Source organism: Sander lucioperca, chromosome 3 (genome assembly GCF_008315115.2).
Source record: "Sander lucioperca isolate FBNREF2018 chromosome 3, SLUC_FBN_1.2, whole genome shotgun sequence".
Taxonomy (NCBI): domain Eukaryota; kingdom Metazoa; phylum Chordata; class Actinopteri; order Perciformes; family Percidae; genus Sander; species Sander lucioperca.
In genome coordinates, this window is record NC_050175.1 from 26,489,687 (window position 1) to 26,516,032 (window position 26,346).

At 39.9% G+C, this 26,346-nt stretch overlaps 1 protein-coding gene across 1 annotated transcript in view; it reads right to left on the bottom strand.

The window, feature by feature from the left end:
- Positions 1–26,051, bottom strand: part of phlpp2 (PH domain and leucine rich repeat protein phosphatase 2) — a 44,662-nt gene extending 18,611 nt beyond the window's left edge. The window contains exons 1-5 of the mRNA XM_031324350.2: positions 25,572–26,051; positions 22,145–22,425; positions 13,777–13,910; positions 3,890–4,080; positions 2,380–2,505 (exon numbers count right to left, since the gene is read on the bottom strand). Coding sequence (XP_031180210.1) covers positions 2,380–2,505; positions 3,890–4,080; positions 13,777–13,910; positions 22,145–22,425; positions 25,572–25,784 — 945 coding nt within the window. The 5' untranslated portion in view covers positions 25,785–26,051. The remainder of the gene's footprint in view (positions 1–2,379; positions 2,506–3,889; positions 4,081–13,776; positions 13,911–22,144; positions 22,426–25,571) is intronic.
- Positions 26,052–26,346: the final 295 nt, after the last annotated feature.

Below are 26,346 nucleotides of genomic sequence, written 5' to 3' on the forward strand. Positions count from 1 at the left end.
GTGTCGAGGAGTGTGTGATTTCTTCTACTTGTGTGCTTTTGTGCTTATTTTAGCATAGTTTAAATCTTAGTCTACTCTCGCTGCTGTCACAGTACAGTTACACAGCGTTGTCTCACATTTTTCTTGTACAAAATGTAGCTGCACCATCTCAGAGATGATTGTTCACAGGTCAGCCATCATTGTCGGCAACCCAGCACAGTGCTCATCCAGTCAGGTCTCCTCCATTAACTACAGGGCTGCACACTGTGCAGTAACCCAGAAAATGGGATGGCTGCTCAGCAGAGCGTGACATCACGTCGCTGCTTTTAAAGATGACAAAAACAAAACTGCTCATCTCCCGCAAAACTACTCATCTGCCAGCCACTTAAAAATCAACAACTCCTCTTTAAAAAGAGTCATTAAACGATGGGAGATTGGGACGATGGACACAGATTGACAGAGAAGAATTAAAGAGGGGTAGAAAGAAAATAAAAGAGATTTGCTGTTTAAGATGATTTGCATAGTAATTAAACATTGTGACTGTGAAACCTTGTAAAGCAACGTGATAGAGGAAGAAGACAAGGAAAGAAGACACTGAAAGGAGACAGCTGTTTTGCAAGGGAATTAAAACCTCATAGCATGAAGGAAGGTACAGTGATTTTTACCCGTTACTGAGGTCCTTGATCAATAAGTCCCTACACATCAATTCAATCATTATTACATGCAATCAGATAATTTCCTTTTCAGCTGAGGAACCAGGAAATACTTTTGTGTGGTTAATCAACTTGTCCATAATGAGTTACACAATAAATATCATCCACTGAATTAATTAACGGCACACACAATTTTAACTGATGTGTAGTCAGAGCTACGCTTTTAATGCAGTTTGTACAATAACAAGTAATACATTGCGTAAAATTGTTATTGGCAGGAGATTATTGACACCATTTATGTTCTTGTATACAAAAGAGGACACATATTGCAAAATTAGAATGCAATTAACTTCATATAATAGCTGTTTTTTAATTGCGTAATTGCTTAAGACCATAAATAAAGTATTTACACAGCAGTCATGAGTCACTTTTCCCTTGTATTTAAGAGAAACCTTTCTTTTGCAGTGACTGTCATGTAGGAAACCCTACATTTTTTTGGATAATATATTAAAATGTCAGTTCCTCTCAATTGTAAAACTGCACCAATTGGTAATTAGCTATAAAATGAGTACATAATTAGTTAAAAAATTTAACTAATCTACAATATATTTCACCAATTCTGACTTCCTATGAATAAAGAAATATACATTACAATTATAAATACAAATTAAAAAATGATGATATGCTGTCCTATAATGTATCCCTACGCTCCAGTATTCAGTCCTGTCCTGCAAGCACATTTTGCAAGCACAAATGTACTTGCTGACTCTCTCTCTCGCACACACACACACACACACACACACACACACACACACACACACACACACACACACACACACACACACACACACACACACAGACACACACACACACACACACACACACACACACACACTTATGCAATGTAGCATAAACACTGGCCCAAATTCACCAAAAACCATCAGTCATCATCCCCAGTCTCCACAGAAAGTCTAAGTCTCAGCCTAAATACAGTGCACTAACAGGCTACTCTAACCCAGTAATCCATACCACCATGGTAGAGAAAGATCCTGGACTTAGCATGAATCTACAACTAATTGGATTTTGTTTCTTTTTTTCTGTTGGCTTTGGCTTTCTCCTTCCATGGCTAATTGTATGCTGGCTCTGCCTCAGTGGAGGCTCTCACAGAGGCTGTTCAGCTGCAGGAAGGAGCTGCAGTACAATAGCCATTAATTAGGATATTAGAGACAAAGTAAGCTGAGGAGAACAGAAACAATGATTATTTTATAGAACAGCTGTGAAGACCTCACAACATATTCTGAAAGAAACACTGTATATAACATAAATACAAAAATGGGTTTGGGTGATTTACCATCCTATAATCCACAGTGACTAGCATAACAAAAGCTCTACTGGTGAGGGCCTTTTTGTAAAAAAAAAAAAAAAAAAAAAAAAAACTCAATAGAAGTGCCCTCTGATGGAAGTTAAAATGATAAACTATGTGAATAGAGGTATGCTGTTCAATCTATGCCAGACAACGCTGAGGGTCTGCCTCTTTGGAGCCAATCAGATGCACTCAGAGAGGCAGTTTCTGATTGGACAAGTCAGCATGCAGAAGGCAACTGTAGTCCAAACATATTATCTCTGCTTTAAGTACAAGCCCAGAGGGACTAACTGGAAACAAACAACTGCTGCTAAAAGAAAACATAGATAGACACATATTGTGTCCTGTACACACAGTAACACACACCCTTTGTCTCATGCTTACTTTTGAGGCCTGCCGATGCCATCGCTGGTAGTCTGCGAGTGTGTCAAAGTTGACAAAGTATGTCTGGGCCTGTGATCCGGCTGAGCTGAACATCAGACAGTGCTGCCTCCGCTTCACCTCCTCCACCTCAATACAAAGACAATACACAGATACGATGAGGAGGAACACTGGGAGAGAAAACACAAACGGAAAATGATGATTATCATTACTCATTATTGCAATGATATTGGTAAAAGAATAACTAAATTTTCAGTTATCTTAACCAGGGCTTGACATTAACTTTTTTGCACATGAGCCACTGTGGCTAGCTTGTATGAAAACATGCAACCGAATAAGACACAGACATAAAAGAGTAACTTCTTATGCATAGGGTAGGTGGTGCAGGGGTGTAAAAGATTAGTTTAAAGTGATTTGGAGCGCTTGCGTGTCACTAAGCAGCCACCATGAGCCCTCGGTGACGGGAAGCGGAGCGCACAGACCAGATGTCCTGCTAAATTTTCCTGCTGCAAACTCTCTCTGTACTTCTTCTACAAACCTATACCTTATACAGTCTATGACCTGTACAGACACAACTGTTGCCTCGGCTTGCCATGTCGCATGCGCCCGCTGAACGGAGCTCTGGGGGATATGTTAAGGAATCGCAGCAGCTTGCTGGTCTCGTGTGCCATATGGGCCACCGTACTCCGACCGTGGGCTGCTGTTGCACACTGGGTCACGGCTGTGTTCCTGTGTCGGGCGGTGGTCCAGTAGGCTACTCCAGCCAACAGTGTTACAATATAAAGGCATGTCACACGCCAAAGTGGCTAGTGAAAGTGACTGTGTTACCCGCCACTGCTGAAATCTACCCACTTTGGCGGGTTGGTGGGTGCTAATGTCAAGCCCTGATCTTAACACAGTTATATATCATTCAGTGTAGTTCATCTTACTGTTTTTCAATTATTTAATACTTACTGTAGATTTGCTAAAATATGCCCTACATTACAGCCACACCTGTTCCCTTCAGCTGTGTGGCTGTAATAATTATATAGCATGCACCTACCAGGCTGTCAAGCTTTTCTTTTGTTTTCAAAGATTTTAAAGCATTTTATGGTGGATTTCTTTTAATTTCAGTGTGCATATTGTAATGTGTACAAATAATCTGCACTGTCTATAGCTTCCAAGCTTTGAGATCAGAGGTTTTCAACTACTTTCCATCAAAGGCCAGGTGTATAAAGACTTGAATTCCAACAAAAAACATATTTTATTGGTTTCCTGTCTGTGGTTCAAGGTGAAAGTAAAATCAGCTGTATTGTCTTTAGTTGTATATATTCTGTGGCCTACACAGCACACACAGTTGAGAATCGTACAGTGGTGCGTCATCGTTTTAACTGTTCAGCTCTATGCAGCCGTCCAACCCAGCTGTGTTGTTACAGTGTATCTACACTTAGCCTGGAGTGTGAGCTATACCCTGGGGACAGGGAAAGGTTAACAGCCCTTCAGGTTATCTGATCCCCAAACATTGAACTCTCACCTTTCCCCCCACCAGGGGCAGGATGTGCATCTTCCCAGTCAGGCTGTCTTTGACAGAGGCCACGATTAGACAGGTGCCGCAGAGAATGACTTGTCGCTCTGCCCACTTGTGCAGCTGTGTCTTGCCCTTCCTGACGCTGAATACGCCTTTCAGCAGGGTCCGCTCCTGCTGGTCTGCATTCACTGGACGCTCTGGAGGGAAAAGCCCACACACAGTGGTCAGTGTAGATCTACAGACATTGACATTAATGCACAAGATCCCCCAAGCCTCCTGTGCTAAACAAAGTCAGCTAATTAATTGCAAATGTTCTGCAGTTACCCAGAAAATGAAGTCATATAGGCACTCACATGTCAGTATGATATCACCTATAGATGAGTCAGCTTCTTGGCTTAGTACTGTAATTCCAGGAACAGATCTTACATCAGCACTTCAGATGGACACTGCCCTATTATCTCATATACTGTACATCTGATAAGATCACACCACACGATCATAAGTTTTATCTTATGTAGAGTAAAAGTGAGGAAAGTTTCTCCATTAAACTCCATTATTATATATAAATAATACATTAAAGAAGTATGAGAGTTCTGTTGTGACTGGACCCAATGCAAAACCCCATACTTAGTTGGGAACTATGGGTCTGGGTTTGTTTAAAGAGCAGCTATTACTACTTTTCTGGTCTTAGTTTTTGATTCAGGACTCCTATAGAGCAGCCTGACATGATTCCCCGCACACTAAATTATGTAGTAGGGCTGGGCGATATCGATACCGCAACGATATTGTAGTGTTGACTATTGGTGCTTTCACAAAATATTTACACAATGAGATTTTTGATAATTAATCATGAGTAATGTGGATATAATGAGAGGGTAAAGGCAAATAATAGAACAGTTACAACAGTTTGGTAAGTTCAGAAAATGACATAACGTACTGTAATGCAGCCTTTAAAACCAGTAAAAGACACCACCACCATGCCATATTATGATATTACAATATCCAAAATCTAAGACGATATCTAGTCTCATATCACGATATCAATATAATATCGATATATTGCCCAGCTCTACAATGTAGCTCGTCGTGAAACTCTTCCCATCATCTGTGCACTTTCTGCAGCTCCTCTGAAAGCTGGATTTAGGTTCCTCCTCCTCCTTGCCCCCCCTCCAGCCAAGCCCACTCCGTGACCTGTGATTGGTCATCTTCCGGAAGAGCAGCATGACCATGTAGGGAAAACCGTTTCATTGACGTAGACAAATCCAGGAAATTCAAATAGGTGCCCTCTAAATTCCAACATACTAAGGATTTTATCTCTTTCTCTCCCTGGCTGTACCAATCATCTGTGTTGATGTTTGTCATGTGTTGCAAGTAGACACACAATTCTCAGTGAGCAGTTGGAAAGAGACAGTCAGGAAGTGGTTAAATAAAGCAAAAATTTAGCATTGGATCCAGAGTTGGGTTTAGGTCTAGTTTGGCAGTACCAGTCAGGTTTAGTCAGGTTGGGTCCTGAAGATGTGGGAATGGGCAGATGTCAGTTAAGATGTCAGCCTAAACATAACTCTAAGCCATAGCATCTCAATAAAAGATGCAGATACGGGCCAAGTTCAGGTCTCAGTTTAAGGCCAGTGCAGAACTCTAAGCCATAGTATCTCAATTTATCCTTGCAATTAAGGATCCAAGCACTTCTCTTTTTTCTCCTTAATATAAGTCCTTCTCCTTTTCTTTATAGATCAAACTTGGAACAGTGAAATCAACACACCAGTAAACGCATCAGAGCTAAGGTAGGTAAATTGTCAATGTGTCCTGTAAATGTAGTATGAATATGTCCCCATCTATTCCTTCCTCTTTTCTCTTCCTCTTTTGCTGTCCTAACCCAGCAGAAGCATCAGTCATATTGATGAATGAGTCAGGGTTTTGTCACATTAAATGTAGCTCTTTTCAATTAAATTGTGCCAACTTGCACAGCAGGCAGCTTTAGCTGGCCAATGCTGAAGGACACATCAGACGGCAATGCTGTTGTCTCTGCCAGGCATCAAGTACACCCAGGTTAATGGCAAGTCAAATAAGCACAGAGGAGACACTGCCTCAGCCTCTTGTCCTCTGTGGTTACATTTTTCCTCAAACCAACTTGTGCTGCCTCCCAATCAGAGGCTGTCATTGACAATCTGCGCTCTCTCCCTCGTTCGGTCTGACTCGCTCTTCCTCTCCACCTTCCCATTCACTTCACAAGGTCATTCAAATGAAATGAAAGGCTGCTCATGTTTTTCTTCGCCAGGGAAACTGATAATGAACAAGCCAAGTGGTTCTGACAACAAATGTACTGCCTGGCAGATCAATAGCAGTGACTGTGTGATCCTTGGGCGTCCCCTCACTTAATGAGACAATTAGAGATACAAACCATCACAGGGTCATAGATGGGTTGTATGTGAAAGAGGGAAAACACCTGGACATGGAGCTGGATATCGAACCACAATGCTTTTTTGGCACAGACCGTGATGTGTCTGGAGCACAGAATGTTGAAAGTCGGCATTGAATGTTTGCTTACACTGTTACTTTTCTTTACTTACTTTTACTCTTTGACGAGACACTGAATTTCTATCCTAGTTTTAGACTGTATTGTATTAAGGAAAGGTTTTTGCATGGGTGCTTGTGTTTAGACTATTTAACTCATTTAACATTTTAGAAGCTTATTTAGTTTAATGAAAAAAATGATCATTATTAATCATTATTTTGATATTGGTACTGAAACTCAGGTGTCGTATTGGCATGACACTAGTATCAAAACATTACCCAGCCCTACTGGACAATTAGAAATAAACATTATTTTGGTGTCATTGCCCTTTCCTGTGTATCACTGTATGAAGATTACTATCATGGACTGACGCCTGAATCCATGCAAGGAATCCACACACAAATCCCTACTCTGTATGCCAAATACAAAAAAAATGTCATCACATACCTCATTAGAGTATTTGCAATAGTAGTTTTCTGTCAACAACAACAAAGGTGTACAGAATCCAGCTGACAGCAGTCAGAGTAAGTTAGAATAAACCAAAAATAATATATTCATTAAAACAAGTAATTAAGCAAAACACTTGCTCACTGCTGTGCACACATCAATAAGCCTGTCATCACGCACACACTCTACGAACAAACACATGTTGACAAGGCACTCTCATTTGCTTCACAGTATATCACCAGAAACAAGCACACTTAGCTTTGTTATGCTGTCAGGGGGCTACACTCTTAAGAGCACTACCTGCAGGATGCTAACACACAGTCTGGTCAATGCTCTGAACACTATATATCGCAGGAAAATAATTCTTCAACAACCCTGAGCCCCAGCTAAAGGTTGTTTGGTTGAAGATTTCCAAAGTGACCTTGCATTTTATCACAAGTAATATCTTAATTTACAAGATATAATTACCTGTACCTTCGTCCTTCTTAAAAGAAATGTATTCTAAAGCATTTCTGGATTTGTATGACACTGGTCATCTAACAAAGACTGATACAGAACATCAATTATTTGTGCTCCTGTGCGACTACAACTATACAGCACCACAAACTCCCAACTAGAGTAGAAGCACCTTTGGCTAAATCGATCGACAGAAAATGAATCAGCAACTACTTCGTTTGAGCCATTCATAAAGGTACAGTGTTTGTTCTCGCTCCTCCAATGTAAGAATTTGCAGATTTTTACAACAATAATTTTCAACAAGTAAAATTACCTCAATTTAATTAGTTGTCTGCTGGAGCTGTGGGTGACAATTACACACATAATATGCATACAGGAATTCACGGTGTGAGCATACAGGCATCCATTAATCCATCAACATAATGCTTCCTGCACTTCCATATCAATACAACCACCCATCTGAACCATTGGCCTTACGCAATATCAAACGTCCCCACCATAAAGAGCCAACTTTTAAAACAAACACACATGCTAACCCTCAAGGTCTATGGGGCTATTAGTTGCTAGGGAAACAGGTTGTTCACAAAATCAAAGTCCAATCTGAGTTGGTAAACCTCCATACTGTCTCCAGCAACTTCTGGCTGCTCTGTGTAAAACCGGCCAAATCAATCCCATCCCACTGATGACGAATAATGTTGACCATTCCCAGCGGCTCCAGAGGGGTTTGGTGACATAGTTGTAGACATTGTGTAACACTGTTTCTGTTGCAGGATGGTTTTGTCCAAGCTAAGGGAGTCCGTAGGAGCAGGGCCACAGAGAGGCCGTGCTGCCTGCACTAAACTAATCATCAATGTGTCAAGCGGCCTCCTTGGACAGGCTGCCAAACCACAGGGACAGTGTGACAAATAACAGATCAGAGAGTCGACTGTACGACTTCTTATCTCTCCTCTGTTCATCTCAAGTGTTGCTGTGGCCTTCACTCGCCAGCAAACTTAGTGACATCTCACTTCCCATGGCATGCCAGATGAGCGACAAGGTCAGATTCTGCTCTCTTGTCACTGAAGAATAAAAATGGAGAGAAAAACAGATGGGAAGAGGGATATGAGGGAGATGACAGAGAGAAAGTAGAAAAAGGGAACTGAGAGGGATATGAAAGGTGTACGATAGGATGTGATTGGGTGATCAAAAATAAGAGCAGAAGTGAACTGAGGAACTAGAACAGGGTGGAGGGCTAGAAACATATTAGTAAAACTGAAGCCATTTGTCAAAAAGATCCTTACAGAAGACTAAAATTGGGGTAACTGCTTGCCTTCATATCTATTATTATAACTATGAACTGCTACATTAATAGTGATACATGTATTATTGAGTATTAGAAAAAGGGACAATTAATAAATTATTCGAAAAGCTGATTGACAGAAAATGTATCTGCAACTATTTTAAAAATGAAGTAATCGTTAAGGTTTTTTTTCAAGCACAAATGCCAAACATTTAATGGTCCCAGTCTCTAAAATATTAGAATACCTAAAACAAAAATGGCCTCTAAAATTATCTATAAACTGCATCTCTTTGCTTTTTGACTGTTGGCCAACAAAACAAGACATTTGTGGCATTACTTTGGGCTACAGTATAGGAAATTGTGATGAACATTCACACTGTTTTCTGATGTTTTATAGACCAAACAATTCATTTGCTGATCAACCTATTATGAAAATAATTGTTAGTTGCAGCACCAATTTGAACAATAAACAAGAGTAGTGATGTATCATTCAGAACAGCTGTTGATTAACTGGATGACAGCATACATTATGTATGTATGTATGTTAGTTCACTAAGTATCCGGCACCACTCTGACTTTAACCAAAGTATCTGCTCTCTTGTAAACATCTTTATGACTAAATGAACATCGCAAAATGCTTCATTTAAAATGCGCCATCATTATAGGAGGGTTAAGGAAAATGAAATGTACCCAAAATAGGTAAAGTGGACATTCTTTCTATTTTAGGGTCAAAACACAAAAGTCATTGTGCCAATTTTTAGTCTGTAGCTCCTGATCTTGTGCTGGAGGGTGTTTATACAGTACGTTTTTCAAACTGAACCACATGATTTCAATAGAACTGTCGAGCACTCAGTTGAACACAATACTCCCTGTATCCCAGAGCTTTTTTGTCTTGCTCAAGATTGCATAGATTGCGTTAGCATGCAGTAGGGGGTCAGTGGAGGCGGAAACACAGTCTGATTTGACTCAGAACAGCAAGCTCTTTTTGGCAGTAAATTCAGATTCAACCCACCATCCAGATGCCTCCTCTTGGTGGTCTGTGTTTACCTCTATTTATAAAACTCTTATTTCAACTTTGTGCAAGAAATTCAACTCTGATATCAAATAAAGCAAGCCTGCACTGTGCAGAACACAGATGGAAGACACACATCTCAATACTGCTTTTGAATGCAGATGACATTAAAACAGACCATTAAAATGTTGGATATTTTTCAGCAGCAGTAAGCCATCTGAATTGAAAACTGACCAAGAGTCTTGGATGAAAGACAGTCTGCAGGTTTCAAATAAGAAAGAGGAAATCCACAGTAGAAACGGAGCTCCATCATAAAAACAGCATGTTACGAGGAGCTGTCAGGAAACCACGGAGAGCTTGCTCTCTGCAGACCTCTTTTGCTCGGGGCAAGTCTGTGGGAACCTGGAGTTTCATTTTTCTCTTAAATCACAGTTTGAGTGCTTGTCCACTTTTTTTTTCCTCTGTAAACCAATTATTTCTGCTTTTATACCATAAAATGAAGAAGCAACCTTGTGCTTGGTTTTCCAGTGTGGTTTTAGCCTTTCTGTTCCTCCAGGACATCATTATTATGACTCAGTGATAAACCACTGGGCCTCAGAGTTTCAGACACTGGTTCACTGTCAATGTCATCCCAGTTTAGGACATGCACTGTCTTCATTTAGGTATAATTTCCATTAGTAAATCAGCACCAGCCAAATCAATAACGTATTAGCTGAGTTCACACCAAGTTTATTACAGTTTTGACTTTTCAATTAGTTTTTAGTTTTGACTTTTCGATTTCATTTTAGTTGAGTTTAAGTTAGTTTTCAGAGTGTTTTTACTAGTTTTAGTTTAGTTTCAGTTTTTCAAAAAGGTTTACTTTTTATATATTTGGTTTTACAGTAATTTTAGTTTGTTTTTGTTAGGGCCAGGTATAATGTCTCAGAAGTATGTAGCAACATATACATACAAAATACATGGTTGAAGAACTGTATAGAAATGGCCGTGATGTTTAATGTTGGCGCTGCTTTAGTGTCCGATGTGAAGCAATTGCTGCACAGCATCATCTCCTGGAATACAAGTCTGTTTAATTTCGGTGGTTCAATGTTAAGAGAGTTGACGGTAACTCATGCGTCTCCCTTTTCAGTCGTGAAATATTATAGCTAAAAAACTAAAACTGAAATGATTTACGTTCATTTTATTTTATTTTTTACTAGTTTTATAACCTGGCAATATAGTTTCAATTTAGTTTGTCTTGAATGTTTTTGTTAAATATTTGTCATTGCTTATTTTCTTTTAGTTTTAGTTAACTATAATGTGGTTAACATGGTTTACACTGCTCGCAGATGACTTATTTCCTTCTGCTCTGACACTAAGCCTGACGTGAACTGTGCACAGCAGCTTCAGGTCTCTAAGCTCAAAGATGTAAGACAGAGATCACCCAGGCATAGGTGGAACAGGGCTCAGTGGAGCTTACAGCAGGCCTTGTCTGTGCTGCAGCTGCAAGGGTCGACACAGAGAACCACTGGCCCTCGGGTCTCTGTAGTTGTTTTCACTAGGAGCTTTTTTTTATTAAGTCAGCATTTAGAAATATTTACTCCCCTGTCCATATTTGTTTTCATCTCATCTGTGCACCACAGCAGGAGGGTGTGTGTGTGGGTGGGTAGAGGGGGAAGAAGGTTCGAGATGAGTTTCCTGAACAAATAAGAGGATGGTAATATGGTGAAGTTTAATAAATTACCTGCTAGATTGCACTTTGAAACAAATTAGTGGCTTGAAGGAAAATAAGGCCATAAACAGACAAATACACATGCAAATGAGCAAATGTGCACACCTATATATAAAATAAAAGCATACCCTTCTATTTGCATGTAGACTACTGACTTGTTATAACAGACCAATGTCTACATGTAACCCTGTGCCTCTGGTTACATGTCTATGAGCCAAGAGCTTTAACCAAAGACTAAATTCCCTCCTCAGACTGATTCATTTGAATGATTTGTAGAGGCCTGAAGCAGTAAACCTAACTTATATTTCATAAGGAAAAAAGATGAGAGAAAGATCGAAACATATCTTAGCAGAAGTATGTTTTTTCTTCTACTTTGCAATATTGTTACAGGGTCAGTTCACCCAAATTGCAAAATAAACGTACAGTATGTCCCGCTATCAACTGTTTTGGGAGCATTTCTTTGGCAGAAGAAAACCTGTGAAGACCAATGTGGTCTGTGAATTATACAAATTATTTAGAGTAACCATGACATTTATTCTGCAGAAAGAAATACATTGAGCACCATAAACAAAACCCCATTCAACTGTGCTGGTGACAAAAATCTTAGAGACACATAAAACCACACAACTAACTGCATGGCTAGATACCCTTCAATCAACTTGCAATCCCTAAGGCTGCATTCAGGTTGGGAATCACTGATGCAGACTCTCAAAGGCTATTGAATGCAGAGCTGACACATGCAGTACACTACATCAGGTGGTTCTGTAGCGGCTGTAGTCTTAACTGATGGACCACGGTTTCCCTCATCTGCTTAGTCAGATCATTACCCCTGACAACAGCTGTGAGAGAGCAAGCACCTGGGAGAGGGATCTCAGAACAAGGTTGTTATGTGTTTCAGCAATGCATCAAAGCCCACCTACAACAAACCACTGTGGGTGGGAATGAAAAACCAGGTTTACCTTGCCTGGCGTTACCGTGCCAGCTAAAAAGTGAGGTCTACTGGTGAAGCTGTATGACTGGAGAGTTCCTGAAAGTTATACTCCAAAACAGTTACTTCTCACTACCTCCCCAGTTCTACAGTTAGGGCAGCAAATGGCCAAATTAAGTTGTGCTCTCAGCCTTGCCGCTGCATGAAGAGTGCCGAGTACCAGTCATGCCTGGTCTCTGGTTCTCTTTTCCCATGAGTTGACAAAAGGAGGCAGGAAGTCTCCAAGAGGCCTGGCTAGACTCTGACCAATGTGGCCTGACTACTGATAGTAGCCAAGATCCGACCAGTTTTCATGTTGGCAAGGGGCGAACAACAGTAAAGCTTCCACTGGACACATAGGGACTAAGAATAAGGCTACAGTGAGTTTAAGATCTGACAGCTAAACAAATGAACATTGGTTGTATTACAAGGCAGATAGAAAGAGACATTTGTATTAATTCTAAAGAGCCTAGCTAAAGTCAGAAAAACATAACACTGCTGATTATAACCCAAATTTTGTTCTGATGAGTGATTATTATCAAGCAAGGTTGCCATGATATCTTATACTACACAAAAGTCTAGGATTCAAATTTTAAAATGAGCATCAAAAATGTCTCAGATCCCTCACAATTATATTCAACATGTTATGGGGCCTTTCTGTGACTTTCTTATTCAGTGTGACAGCACTGCATTTCAATGTAGGGAGGGTTATGTACTTTATGTGGGAGTAATTACATGTGAGCCCTTTAGCTGTTTGCTCAGTCTTCCTGTTTCTCTGGCACAGCAGCATGTGAGCAGTTCAAACCCCAAACATAGGAGTTCCACTGACTCAGCAGGAACATCAGTCGGTTTATGAAGTGGAAATGCATTACAGAACATCGTTCACCATTTACCCTTAATGGCAAATCCCTTAATTGCTGCTACTGTAAGAGTATCATTAGACCAATGCACAGACTCAAACAGGGAGAGCTAGAGATGTCCACAGGTTTATGTGAGCTGTATTAACATGACACATGCAGGTATACAAATTTCTCCAAAGAGTCGCATCCATTCTGCCACTGGATTAATATACCACACTGACACAGGGATACTTAGTCACTCCAGTCCTGGGGTCATGGAAGCATGTTGACAGCAGCAGGTGAAACATGGGGATGGAGAATCTCCACAGGATGAAGGATGGTAACTAACTCATGAGGCTGTGATGGCTGTGTGTTTGTGTTATCCCTGGCTATATTGGATACTACAGTAGAGACAGCTTCAGAAAGGAATCACTCTCATGGATCTTCAAACAACAACTGGCTTGACTCTGTCCTTGCTGAAAGCACACACTTTCATGTACACACACAGACACAAGATCAAGATCAAGAGGATGAAAAAAACGTTTTGGAACGTTTGACCTGCTGCAGCCTGTTTTTAGGCCTTCTGGTCCGTTTTCCTCCTGCCAAATCCCACTGAGCAGCAGCAGATAGTGAAGATTGGGGATGATGGCCCCTGTGGGTCAGTACTCACCACTGTAGAAACGAATCAAACAGCTGAGGTCTGAGTTGGCTGCTTCTTGCTGCACTCGTATAGGCTCTGTGTAGCCCATAGCTGCCAGGTAGTCATACAGCATCTGGAGCGGACGCTCAGAGGGGTCCAGCCTCCTACAGGACAAAAGAAAAAGAAAGATGGTGTAACAATGCCAGCCACAAATTACTTACACCAGTTTATTTTACTCAGTATGGGGGACACATACACTGAAGCATTAACATCCAACTAAAGGTGGACTGTTTCTTTATCCCTGGTAAAAACAGCAGAGAGTTTTTTAATGTGATAGCAGAAGAGTCCAGAAAGAGTCCAACTCCTAAGAGAAAACTCTTCTTGTTCAGGATGCAAAGATTTTAAAGGTGTAAATATGCAGCACATCAAATATGAATATACAGCACTACAAATTTCAAAAGCTTCAATCGCAGATGACATGGCCAAGCTGAAAGCACCACTGCAAGGCACTGAACCATGGTTCCTGTGGTGATAAATGCAGTGTTTGGTGGTTTTGTTAAAAGAAAAAAAGTCTGACAGAGCTTCGGTTAGTCATTTGGAGCCACAAACTTAAAAGATATAATATGTAACGTTTCCGCATTGAAATGTCTAAAACCGACTACACCTACGTTATATATTTTGTTGAGTTGTGTACTTAGTAGGCTGTAGGCTGGCTGGGTTGTGCACTGTCATCGTGCAATAAGTAGGTTATTGGGGTTATGCAATATGTTAGTGGTGCAATACATGGGCTGTTGGATTGTTCAATATGTCATTATGTACTCCATAGGTTATGTGGAATGTGTCATTTGTGCAATATGTTGGCTATTTGGGTTGTGAATTATGTAATTTTGTGCAATACGTAGGCTATTTGGGTTGTGCAATGTTAGTTGTGCAATATGTAGGCTATTTGGGTTGTACATTATGTCATTTGCGCAATACATAGGCTATTGGGGTTGTGCAATATGTTAGTTGTGCAATATGTAGGCTATTGGGGTTGTGCATTATGTCAGTGCGCTGTGTCATTTTGTGCAATACGTACGGGGTTGTTCAATTAAAAACTGCCAATGAAAGGAGGAGTTAATGTGCTTACTATATAGGTACCTGTCTAATGAATATGAAAGCATGTTTTGTGCTGCATGAGAGTATGTATTGAGAGATGCTTATTTTCTGTATTTTGTGTTGTCCTTGTAAAGCTGCAGAAAGGACAGAGTCCAAAACAAATTTCCCTTCGGGGACAATAAAGTATATCTTATTATCCCAAATGTTTCCAACAATGTTCAAACCCAGAGAAATCTGTAACCTGAACATAAAAGTAATAAAAGTAATAAATACACAAATAAATACTCTACATACACTCTAACATACACTTGTTCACATTCATACCAGTCAAAAATATATGAACAAGCATTTTAAAAGCATGGAAACAGTATTGCATGGGTTGTATTTTTGCACTTATATTTCATGACACCAAGGTGAGGAAATGTTTGAATTTTGTTCAGTTCAATAAGGACTCTTCCCGCTGATGAATGTCAACTCTTAAATTCATTCTGATTCAAGCAGCCTTTCACATAAATGCTTACTGTTTGGCGGCATGATGGAAGTCTTGTAAGCACGACCGCAAATGCAACTCACACTTTCGCTTTTAACCTAATCAGCTGAAAATGGTCCAAACAAAGGCCTGGGGATTACTCATGCTCACTCATCTCTTGAACAGCCTATCATTACTTAGACTTGTTTTCCCTGATAGTCAGAGCCATCCACTTTCATGACTTCAAATGCATTTTCAATTTTCAGTTCTACCTAATAAGGAGTTAAACCATGAAGACGATGAGTTGATGTCCGACAAGTTTTAGTTTTGCCGGTTGATCATTTTAAAAAATATATCAGTATCTGGATAAATAATGACTGACAGAAAAAAAAAAACGGAAATAAAAAAGTAACATTTACAGTAAATGAGACAGATGCTTGAATTTTGAAACATCACTGACATCCCCTAAGCACAGTAGGTAAACAGATATCAATACTCATTCCCAAGCCAAAGGCCACTTCCTTCTATCTGCCTATATGATTTGCAGTATCATGATATTTGATTTCAGACAGCTGTGGCCCCAATGCAGGATTTAGCGAGAGGAGGATCACTGACAGTCCCTGTTGTCCATTCATACTGATGCTTACACTTAGCACAGATATGCCTCATTTATTCACAAATCCTTCAACCTTGGGCAATGCAGCAGGAAGTTGTTAAATCTCTGTCAAATACCACCCAATGGGTTCCTTTGTCCTCAGGGTGGAAGGTAAATTATGCAGCAAACTATGGAAATATGTCCCTCTATTTACAGAAGCCCATGTAACAGAGATAGGTGGGGTTTACAGAAACAACGGTGTATCCACACAGGTGTTTTCACTTATTTTGGCTAATTAGACCTCTCTGGACAGTGTGGGTGTTTACAGACAGTGGTTGATTGACATTTTCTTTTCACCTTTACAATTATTATTAGTTTGTGCTGGTAATTCCCAGCATGGTTCCACTCAACATCAACAAAAGAGTTCTAATCAGCCAAAATAATTGAAAATGGGTGTGCAAGCAGTGCATTACAAAGAAGTTAGGAGGTGTGTTTTCATTTCATCAGGGTGTATTTTGCATTATTATTAGCTGGCAAAAGATATGATGCCTCAGCAATCATAGATGATTTAGCAAGGTTTCAGATTCTTACCATAGAGACTGAGTGCTGAGAGAAGGAGGTTGTTGTTCACAAAAGAAAAGAAACATTCCCAACTCTGTAAACTTATTAACTAGTTGCTATTTGTGTACTGTATTGGCAGGTATGTCCTGTGAAAATCAATAATCAAATCCAAATCACAATATTTGTGGGTAGACATGGTTTCCTAAATGGTCGCTACAGTAACACCTTTAAGTCTGGGTTTAATGTTATGATGTGCATAATGTTTCTGAAAACTAATCTTAGCCACATAGCAGTCCAGAAAATATTTCAATGCAAAAATTTGCAGTTATTGCAGGTTCAGGTTTTGAACTAAAAGCAAAAGCATGATAATCATAACATAATGTTATCAAAAATCACATCAGCTGTTTTCTGTTGCACACATTTACAATGTGCAATGTACTGTGCCTAATCTGTTCCAACCCTTCCCCTTGTCCAGTAGGCCTTTCACCCAGCATCTATCCTTCACCTTGTCAGTGTTGAGCCCACGAGATAATGGCCCTGCATCACTTATTTGGGTTGTGCCTGATCAAGCTACAGGGGTTACCTAACCTGACTCCCGTAGCTGGCACTGTGTCCTGATCCTGCATGAGGTTCTGCCTTCTCTTTTAATACCAATCACTGGGGTATTCTTAGGCTCGTTCGAGATGAGACAGGCCTGCGCAGAATCGATCACTGGCGATCGGCATTAGATTTCTTTCCGACTTGATCCCGACTTGCTCTGACGTCACGGACACATGTGCAACTATAACCTCACACGGCCGCAGTTTTTAGAGGCAGGCAGTGCAGTTGCTCTCCACCGACTGCAAGACCCAGGGCATGATGCGAAACGCTTGGCTCTCAGCTGATCTAACAGCTGATTGGTTCAGAATTGACTCAACAATATGGCAGTTCATATAAACTTTAATTGATATTTGTTTCTAATGTTAGGTGACATTGAGTGTTTTTGAAAGGCACCTCCAAATAAAATGTATTATTGTTTGTCTGATTTAAAAGCCTATTCTGTTAACAGAACATGTGTGGCTGATAGTGACGTGAAGTTTATTCGTCAGAGAGACATCAATCTGTTCAGATTACAGATCGTCTACAGTCTGTTGCATATTAACATCAGCAACAGATCGCATGTAGAGCATTTTAACAGCTACTTTGTCATAACATTAATGACTGGAGACTACGTACCAGCTGATATATGGGTCTGATAACATTTTAATAAATCGGACCTAACAGGATGTGAGTCTTTCTGTGACTTCCTGTTCAGACGAAGGCGGCTTGAAACGGCTGTAAACTGTCCGACTTGACAGCGGCTTTTTGTCACTGTTCCTGCTGCTGCCGCCTGCTACCGTCCACTTTACAGGCGAGTCGCAGCTCATCTCGTACAAGCCTCTTGATTTGCAATTGGTCTGGGCCCTCACCGTGCAGATTGTAGAAACAAGCAGATGAGATGAGATTTCTCTGCAGGGCGGCTGGCCTCACTTTACATTTCAGAGTGAGGAGCTCAGTGATTTGGGAGGCCCATGGTATCAAGCCGATACCTGCTCTGAGAGGAGTCAGTTGAGACGTCTGAGAGCCTCCCTTTGGAAGAATTCTGGGCATGACAAACTGGGAGGAAACCCCGGGCATACCCAGAACATGTCAAAGGGGTTACATATCTCATCTGTCATGCGAGCACTTAGGGAAGGAAGAGCATGTTGCTGGGAAAAAGAACACTGGATTTTCTGTTGCTCACCCTGTTGGCACTGTGACACTGACCAGGATAACTGGCTCAAAACTGGATGAATGGAAGGGTGGATGTTCTCCATCAACTTCATTGCCTCAGTAAATTTATCTTAAAAGGCAGTCTGTCCGACTGAAAATACAATGGCCCCTTAGCAGGAAAACACCAGACCATGTCTTCCTGTCAGCCGCACATCACTACAAGCTATATAAAAAATAAAATCACAAAAAAGCTTTGATCCCTTCCATCATGTTCTTACTTACAGATAGAGATGGCAAAAGTACTCACTTCCCGTACTCAAGTAGAAGTACAGATACTTGTGTTAAAAAATACTCTGGTAAAAGTAGAAGTACTGATTTAACTTATTTACTCAAGTAAAAGTAACAAAGTACAGGCTTGGAAATTTACTTAAAGTATAAAAGTAAAAGTAGCCTTGCGAATGACAACCATTTTTTTATGCAAAGATACCTGGACCACACAAATGTTACTAGAGTGCAAGCTGAGAAACTTCAGTGGACATGGAAAAAAGGCTCTTTATATGCCATTGCCTACATTTTAAATGGATGTCTGCCAACACTTGTGTCTGCCAATATGCCTAAAACATCACATATATGATTATTGTGACAGAGACTGGGACTCCAGGTTAATAAGATTCTGACTGAGTAGCTATTTATGAATTCAGTTGTGATTCTGTGAGAATTCACAGATCCAGTTTCTCTTTTTTAATCTTCTCCTTAACATTTAAAGGAATCTACATGTATGTGTGTGTGCTCAAATATGGCTTCTGGAAAGAAAATAAAGGATAAAATATGAATTACTAAACAGACATTAATTAAGAAGTTCCCCATACTTTAAGAGTTGCGCAGCACATTGGCCAGGAGTCATTCTTGATGCCTACTATCTCAAACATCTCTCTCAGATAAGGCCATGGATGTCCATACTACTATGTGCTAACGTTACCACCATCAAGACGCAATGATTTGCCGCGAATGAATACAGAATGCCACCGAATCTGTCGAGTCGTCTTGTAGTGGTGTGTCAAGTGCAACGTACAGTATATCCCCATCCAATTAGATTGAATGTGGTATTGATGACGCGAAAATAACGGTAACTCCAGTGAAATTATTTGAAACTTGTTAGTGAGGACTAAATTTGGACTGTATTTAAAGCTGATTCTGGTTACAAACTTCGCCCCAGGTGTGTCTGTTAAAACACGGACTTCTCTCTTTTGATGCTTTTTTAAGATCAAGCAACGCAACCTAGGTAACAGGTGAAGAACACAAACAACAAAATCACTAGCTAACTTATTTTAAATTTGCAAGAACTATAGATCAATACAACAACAGGCTTAAATGAACTGACAACATAAGTTATACGACTTACAGTTCTTAAGGACGCACACACACGATCTCAACTGATTATCCTCCGGACAGCTAGTCTCTTTTTATTTTTGCTCCGTGTGGCGCACGTGCCCGCTCGCGGTGTGAGGCGCGTGTCTGTGCTATTCTCCGACATGACGACCTCTTGTACAAAACTAAAGTAACGAGCCAATTTTGTAAAATGTAAGGAGTAGAAAGTACCGATATTCATGTTAAAATGTAAGGAGTAAAAGTAAAAAGTCGCCACAAAAAAATATAGTAAAGTAAAAATATCTGAAAAATCTACTTGAGTACAGTAACGAAGTATTTGTACTTCGTTACTTCCCATCTCTGCTTACAGACCTTTCTTTAGTGTTTGTGTCAGTGCCGTCGACAGCTTTGTATGTCTCAGATGTTCATTCATACAGTACACATATCTATTATCAATCACAGTAATAAATCCTATTACACACAGAACATTTATCTATAGAGTTTATAAAAATGATTTACAACAAGCAGAAAAAGTATAGGACTAGAAACCCCTTTAAGGTCAAACATAACTTTACTTTATGTGCTGTCTGTCTGTAGTAATGGAATTTTCCTTTAAATAAACAGAAATTATAGTTTTCTTAAGTCACCAATACCCTGTTTTTGGATGATGAAGACTTTAATATTGAATTTAAATCCACCTGGTCATACTCGCTGTTGCTGGAATGTAAACTGAACACAGCCTATCCACAGGCTTACCAAAAGCCTTTCCTTTATTACCAGTCTGCATTACTCTGCAATGCACAAAGCCTTTAATCAGCACAGATATGATGAAGTTGCTTTATATGCTGTTGATCACACCATTTGCTACCAGCCTATAAAGTGATTAATAACCTCACGTCATGTTTACAGCACAATATCTGCAGCACGTCCATGGCATGATTTTCCAGCCATTAATACTACAAGCACAATCATTTACAATTCTCCACTATAAATGCAGCTATTAGCATTTTTGCTAGTACCCCACGTCTTGTAAGATTTGAAGATTTTGCTCTGTCTCATTGTCTCACCTCATTAATGGAAAACTAAACAGATAGTAAGGCTCACATAGAATATGCCATAAGCCACTGTGATTTAAGCTATAGCTGATTTCTTATTTTAGACTCTGCTTTCTTATTTCTTCGCACAGGCTTTCCCAGGAAAGCAAAGGAGGAACGGCCCAGATTCCTTCCTGGTCACGGATCAGTGAAGCAGCTTTTTATCCTTTCACAGATAATCAAGGGGTCATTTGCTATTTCTGTCTACATATGTCTTGTGGAGCTGAAAAAGGCATACAATAATGTTCCCTGAGGGTATCCTGAATGAGGTGCTGTCCTCAGTGCTGCGTTTGCCTTTTTTGCGTTAAGTCAAGCTTAATTAAGGTGACAAGGCATCAAGGTTCTGTATAGGGTTCTGTATATATACAGTATAGTTGTTTTTTTAAATATCTATCTAATAAACTGAGACGTATCTGTATGTATGTACGTGTGTCCGTGTTTGGGGGCGTGTTTGGACTGCACGTTACACACAGACGCCACATGCAGAACGCTTTACAACAGCGGGGGTGGGGGGTGTTACCACCTTTGACTCTTTTCCTGCTTCCAACGTTAGCTACATTTTCATTGTGATATTTTGTGATTACACTCTGAATGTGCAACGTTCTCTGTCAGGTAAATATAGTAGTACAATGTCTTCCTCTGATGTAGACGTAGCCTACACTGTAAGTCAATAGTAGGCTATACAGTGGAGTTGCATATTAAGTGGTTTGGGGTCCTTCTGTAAGTAATTTTGGGGTACAATTTGATTTTGAAGCATTCTACAAGCAGCAATACTACAGGCCAAGCAATCAGCACATTTTCAACGGGCACAGTACTAGTCATATAAATAAGGAAGAGATGTAGACATTTATTCAGCAATTTACATTGCTTCTAAATTGCTTTTGTTAGATGTTAAGTCATTATACCTAGTTCTGCTGTGTTTTTGTGTGTCTGATGGAAGAGATGTGCTTCAGTTTACCTACTGTATGCAGCTGTCTAAACCAGTTGTACAACATCTTATGTTTAACTTGCACTATTCACGTAACTGCAACCCAAAGCATCTTTTTACACTTCAAGTCATTTTTTATTTCTTTCACTTTTTTTTTTATTTCCATGGTCGTACATAATTATACATTGAGCTGTGAGCTGTCAGATACGTCGGAAGGCACAGCAGTACTGTCATGTATAGATCCAATAAAGACACTGCACTGCACTGAAGGACTGCAGCTGTTGGATGCATGTGTTGGCCCATTTTGAGTAACTGAGGCAGGTTTTAACCACATCACTGTGTTTCTCTGAAAGGGGCACAGGGTATTTGGAATACTCCTGGCATGGCCCTTGACCAAGGAAGAATAAGCCTCTGAACTACAGTTGGTCTCTGGGCAGCCATCCTACATTTTTAGGATATTTTATGCCAAATGGCTTAAATGCAGAGGACACATTTGCCCACAGGAAATGATAAATTATAAATTTATTTTGATAATTTAACTAGTGTGTATTTACCTGATTAGGTCCCCATGCAGCTGAACATAGAGTCCCTGTCCGTCCCTCTGAGCACACAGCTCCTCCACTGTGGTACTGGTGGAGCAGAGCACCAACTGCAGGTCTGTCTGAGGGGTGGAGGAGGCCTGTGGGCCAGAGGCAGGTAGCTGGGGGTCCACTGTGCCCCCATACAGACACACACAGCCCCGCTGGGTGTCCCCCTTTAGCCAGTCCCGCTCTCTTGATCCAAATCTGGTCTTTCTCGTCACACAGCCACGACTCCCATTCCGCTTCATGTTGCGCTGCTGACACAAAAAGAGTTATTTTAACACACATATTGACATCAGATACATTTAAGCATGTTTAACAGCCATGGGCTGCCTAAATAGCTTGAGAATGTTAAAAACTATCTTTAATATTTTTTCATTCAATTACCTTTCTCGCTCAGGATGGATTGTGTTACTAACAGGAACCAGAATATCATGTTGTTGTTTGCTCCTGCCCTAATCACTTGTGGTGATGTTAGCCGGATGTGCAGTAGCATAATGTTTATCCAGAAAATTATGTAACGCTAAACTTTGAATTTGACATTAATATGGACTTATGTGCTAAAATGATAAAATGTCAGTAACATCAGCTGCTCTTGAAAAACTACCATTCACAACAAAGGCATTACAGCATGCCACTTGGTTCAAGAGGTAAAGATATATAATCACTATTCTGATTCTGCAAGGCTCTGCAGTATACACACACACACACACACACACACACACACACACACACACACACACACACACACACACACCATTCAGAAGATTCATAGACAAGATATGAGATATATATATATATATATATATATATATATATATATATATATATATATATATATATATATATATGAAAGCACACGTCTGGAGAGAATATATTTTTGTTTGTTTGGTGACTTAAAGGTATCCTCAAAATTGTTGGGAAATGTTGCGATCTTCGCCTCATTCTATTGTGCAGCAATTTGCTGCTGAGTGTGAAGGAAAAGTACCTCAAAATAAATCCAAGGGTCTCACTGGAAAATGTCAAAAGAAGAGTAGTTCATTGAGTAAAGGAAAACGTCTGCTGGACCACCAGTTACAGTGGCTGCAGTAGCGTGGGCTTGATAATGGACTGGAGAGCTGAGCCACAGAGGGAGATCAACCACCCGCCAAAACACACACACACACAAACACACAAACAAACAAACACACAAACAGACACAGACACAGACACACACACACACACACACACACACACACACACACACACACACACACACACACAATGATGCAACATATAATCACACAATGATGCAACATATAATCACACATAATGCACACTGTTTTCATTTTTTTCACAATATGTAACAACTCTGACTTATTTCACTAAACTATAACAGCAACACAAGTTCAGACATCAACTGTCTGTCATCTCTGTTATCATTATGATTATTTTTGTGTAACTTTGGTTATTGAATATCAAAAAATAATAACAAATCTTGGTCACAACTTCCCAGAGCCCAGTGATGTATGTAGCCCAATTTAGCTGTAGCAAATGAATATATGGTATTATTATTTGATCATTTATTTAATAATCAGTTTCTTATCAAAATAGCTTTCAATTAATAATCACTTATAATACTATGATATATAATTGATAATCAATGAACTGGGAAATCCCTTTAGTTGCAGTATTTGATGTCCAACAGAAAATATATTTAGTTTTAAATATTTAAAAAAAACTTCACATTAGTTACCAAAATTGATATACACGTATTTTAATGACATGATTTTAAAATACTGTTCTAATGTTTTGGCCTTTTAAAATGAAAAAATCAGCATAGTTTAGGTCAAATAATGGATTATCTTTTTTTTTTTTTTTTATATATGTTCTTTGGAAACTACGCTCATGCGTTACAGAACCCGAATGATTAAAAAAACGACTTGAATTTGTTAACTTTTTAATTAAACTTATCAATTTCTGTTAATAGAGAATCGTCTCTTCTGGTGCATCTCATTGTCTTCATCAACAAATGCTCAATCAAGCTAGTAATTGAATCTTGATTTAAGATTGTTTTGTTTTGATATTTAGTTTTACTATTTCCAAGGTCAAGAATAAACTTTCACTTATTAAATAGGTCATAAAGAGCAGCATTATTTCAGTGGTTAGAAAGGTGGGAATGTAACCGGACAGAGGTTAGTTTAAATTCTACACCTGTTGAAAAAACTGTGGCCACAGCGAAAGTAAGCTGCAGTACCCTTTCCTCATCAGCTACTGTCAAGGTGAAGCCTCAGTGGTCAGCCCAGTCGACATTACTGGGATGCTCCCAGGTGAGGATATGTGTCACTGTTTGAATATGGAGCAGGGCTGTACTGAATAAGAGCATGCATGTTCAGTTGTGCTGAGTCAGAAAGGAGTAGATGATAAATACACTGTATATGAAATGAAATAATGACTGGGATTTATCAATGAATGATGGCTGACCTGGCTAGTCCCTTGTAGACTTCATGTTGATGTTGATTTGTAACTGTATCTTGTGCTTAAGCAAATCAACAAACATGGATGTTTTTTAACAAAGACAGGCAGGCAAGTAGGGTTTGGATGTGGCCCTTGATTTTATTAACACAACCAGGGGTGCATTTCTTTACGGATACTCAAAAACGCAACTTGGTGATCTATTTTATGTTGATGTTAATAGGCATGAAAAAAGACTAGTAACCATTGCCCCTTCACACTGACTGAATTATGGGTGAATGGTTTCACAGCCAATATCTGTTAACAGAAATATTGAAGAAAAATCAACATTTTGCTTATGGTATTGCACTTATCAGGGTGACCTACTGTATATTATTTTATGATTTTGATGTGCGCCTTTTCTTCAAATACAATACCTGAGTGATGCATTCACATTGATTGAATAGCTCTGGGATTCTGTGTGTGTGTGTGTGTGTGTGTGTGTGTGTGTGTGTGTGTGTGTGTGTGTGCGTGTGTGTGTGTGTTGCCTTGTGAGCAGCTTCCTCAGAGACTTATACTGTATGTCAATACACATCATGTGTCTTGCTCTAAAATGTCAGAAGAACTGTTCAGCAGTGGGCCTTCCTAGAAAAGCTTTACAGCCTACAGTAAGTGTGTGTGTGGTTTGTGGATGGTAATTGGCTCTGGTACATTCCTCACTGAGTGACAACCATCTACAGATCAATCATCAACCAGAGAATATCAATCACTGATATCACAGCCATTACATAATATTACAGGGATGCGTTTTCATTCTCATGCACTTTGCCCTGTTTGAAATCACCAACTGCAATATAAGAAAACCCTTGACATGTAACACAATATAGAGAGATAACCTATTTGTCGAACACTGTGTTTGAATCACCTACTGCATCACAAGAACATAAATCCTCTCGTTATGACTTGCCTTTAGCACTCGGATCCCCGTCGCAGCATGAGCTCCCGGACCACTGCGGCTGCCGCGACCTGCAGTCTGATTCAGCCCCGCTTGGTGTACTACCGTGTCCGGCTGCCTGTCTATGCAAGCCCCGTCATCTCCGACATCACCTCCTTTCTTGATGCCCGGTTGGGTGTTCGTCGCCACGACCGCTGTATTATTATCCTCGTCCTCCATCGCCATGTATGATCCCTATTAACAACGACAAAAACCCCAAAAACCCCAAAGTGCTGTCCCGATACGCGACTGGCAAATTCCCACGGAGAGGTAAAAATTCATCCCGTGTCGGTGCAGCGACGCCATACCCTGACTGAATCTGACTGCTGATCAATAAACATTAAATGGGCGGGTTTAGGGTATGTATTATTCATCAGCCAGTGGCACTGCCCCTTTCTGAGAGGAGAGGCGTTTTACATTAATCATGACTATGTCTTTTTACTACTTGATGCAATTCATCACGAAAAATCACGATGCCCTTGAGGGATCAGTGGTAACTCAGTTTTAACCTATTGAATTAGTAGACTGTATATAGGCCTATTTCATGCGTTATGCACTATTAGCCTACATTAATGTCATAAACCTGCAAACTAGATTCATTAATAGCGTTTTGTTTTTGTCACATGTTGTAGCTATGTGAGAATTTACACAATGAAGTTAATGAAAAAAATAACTCAAATAATTCCATGACTTGCAACCAGAGACTGTAATTGCTGGCAACCCAAAAGCTAGTTGTTTACAACAATAC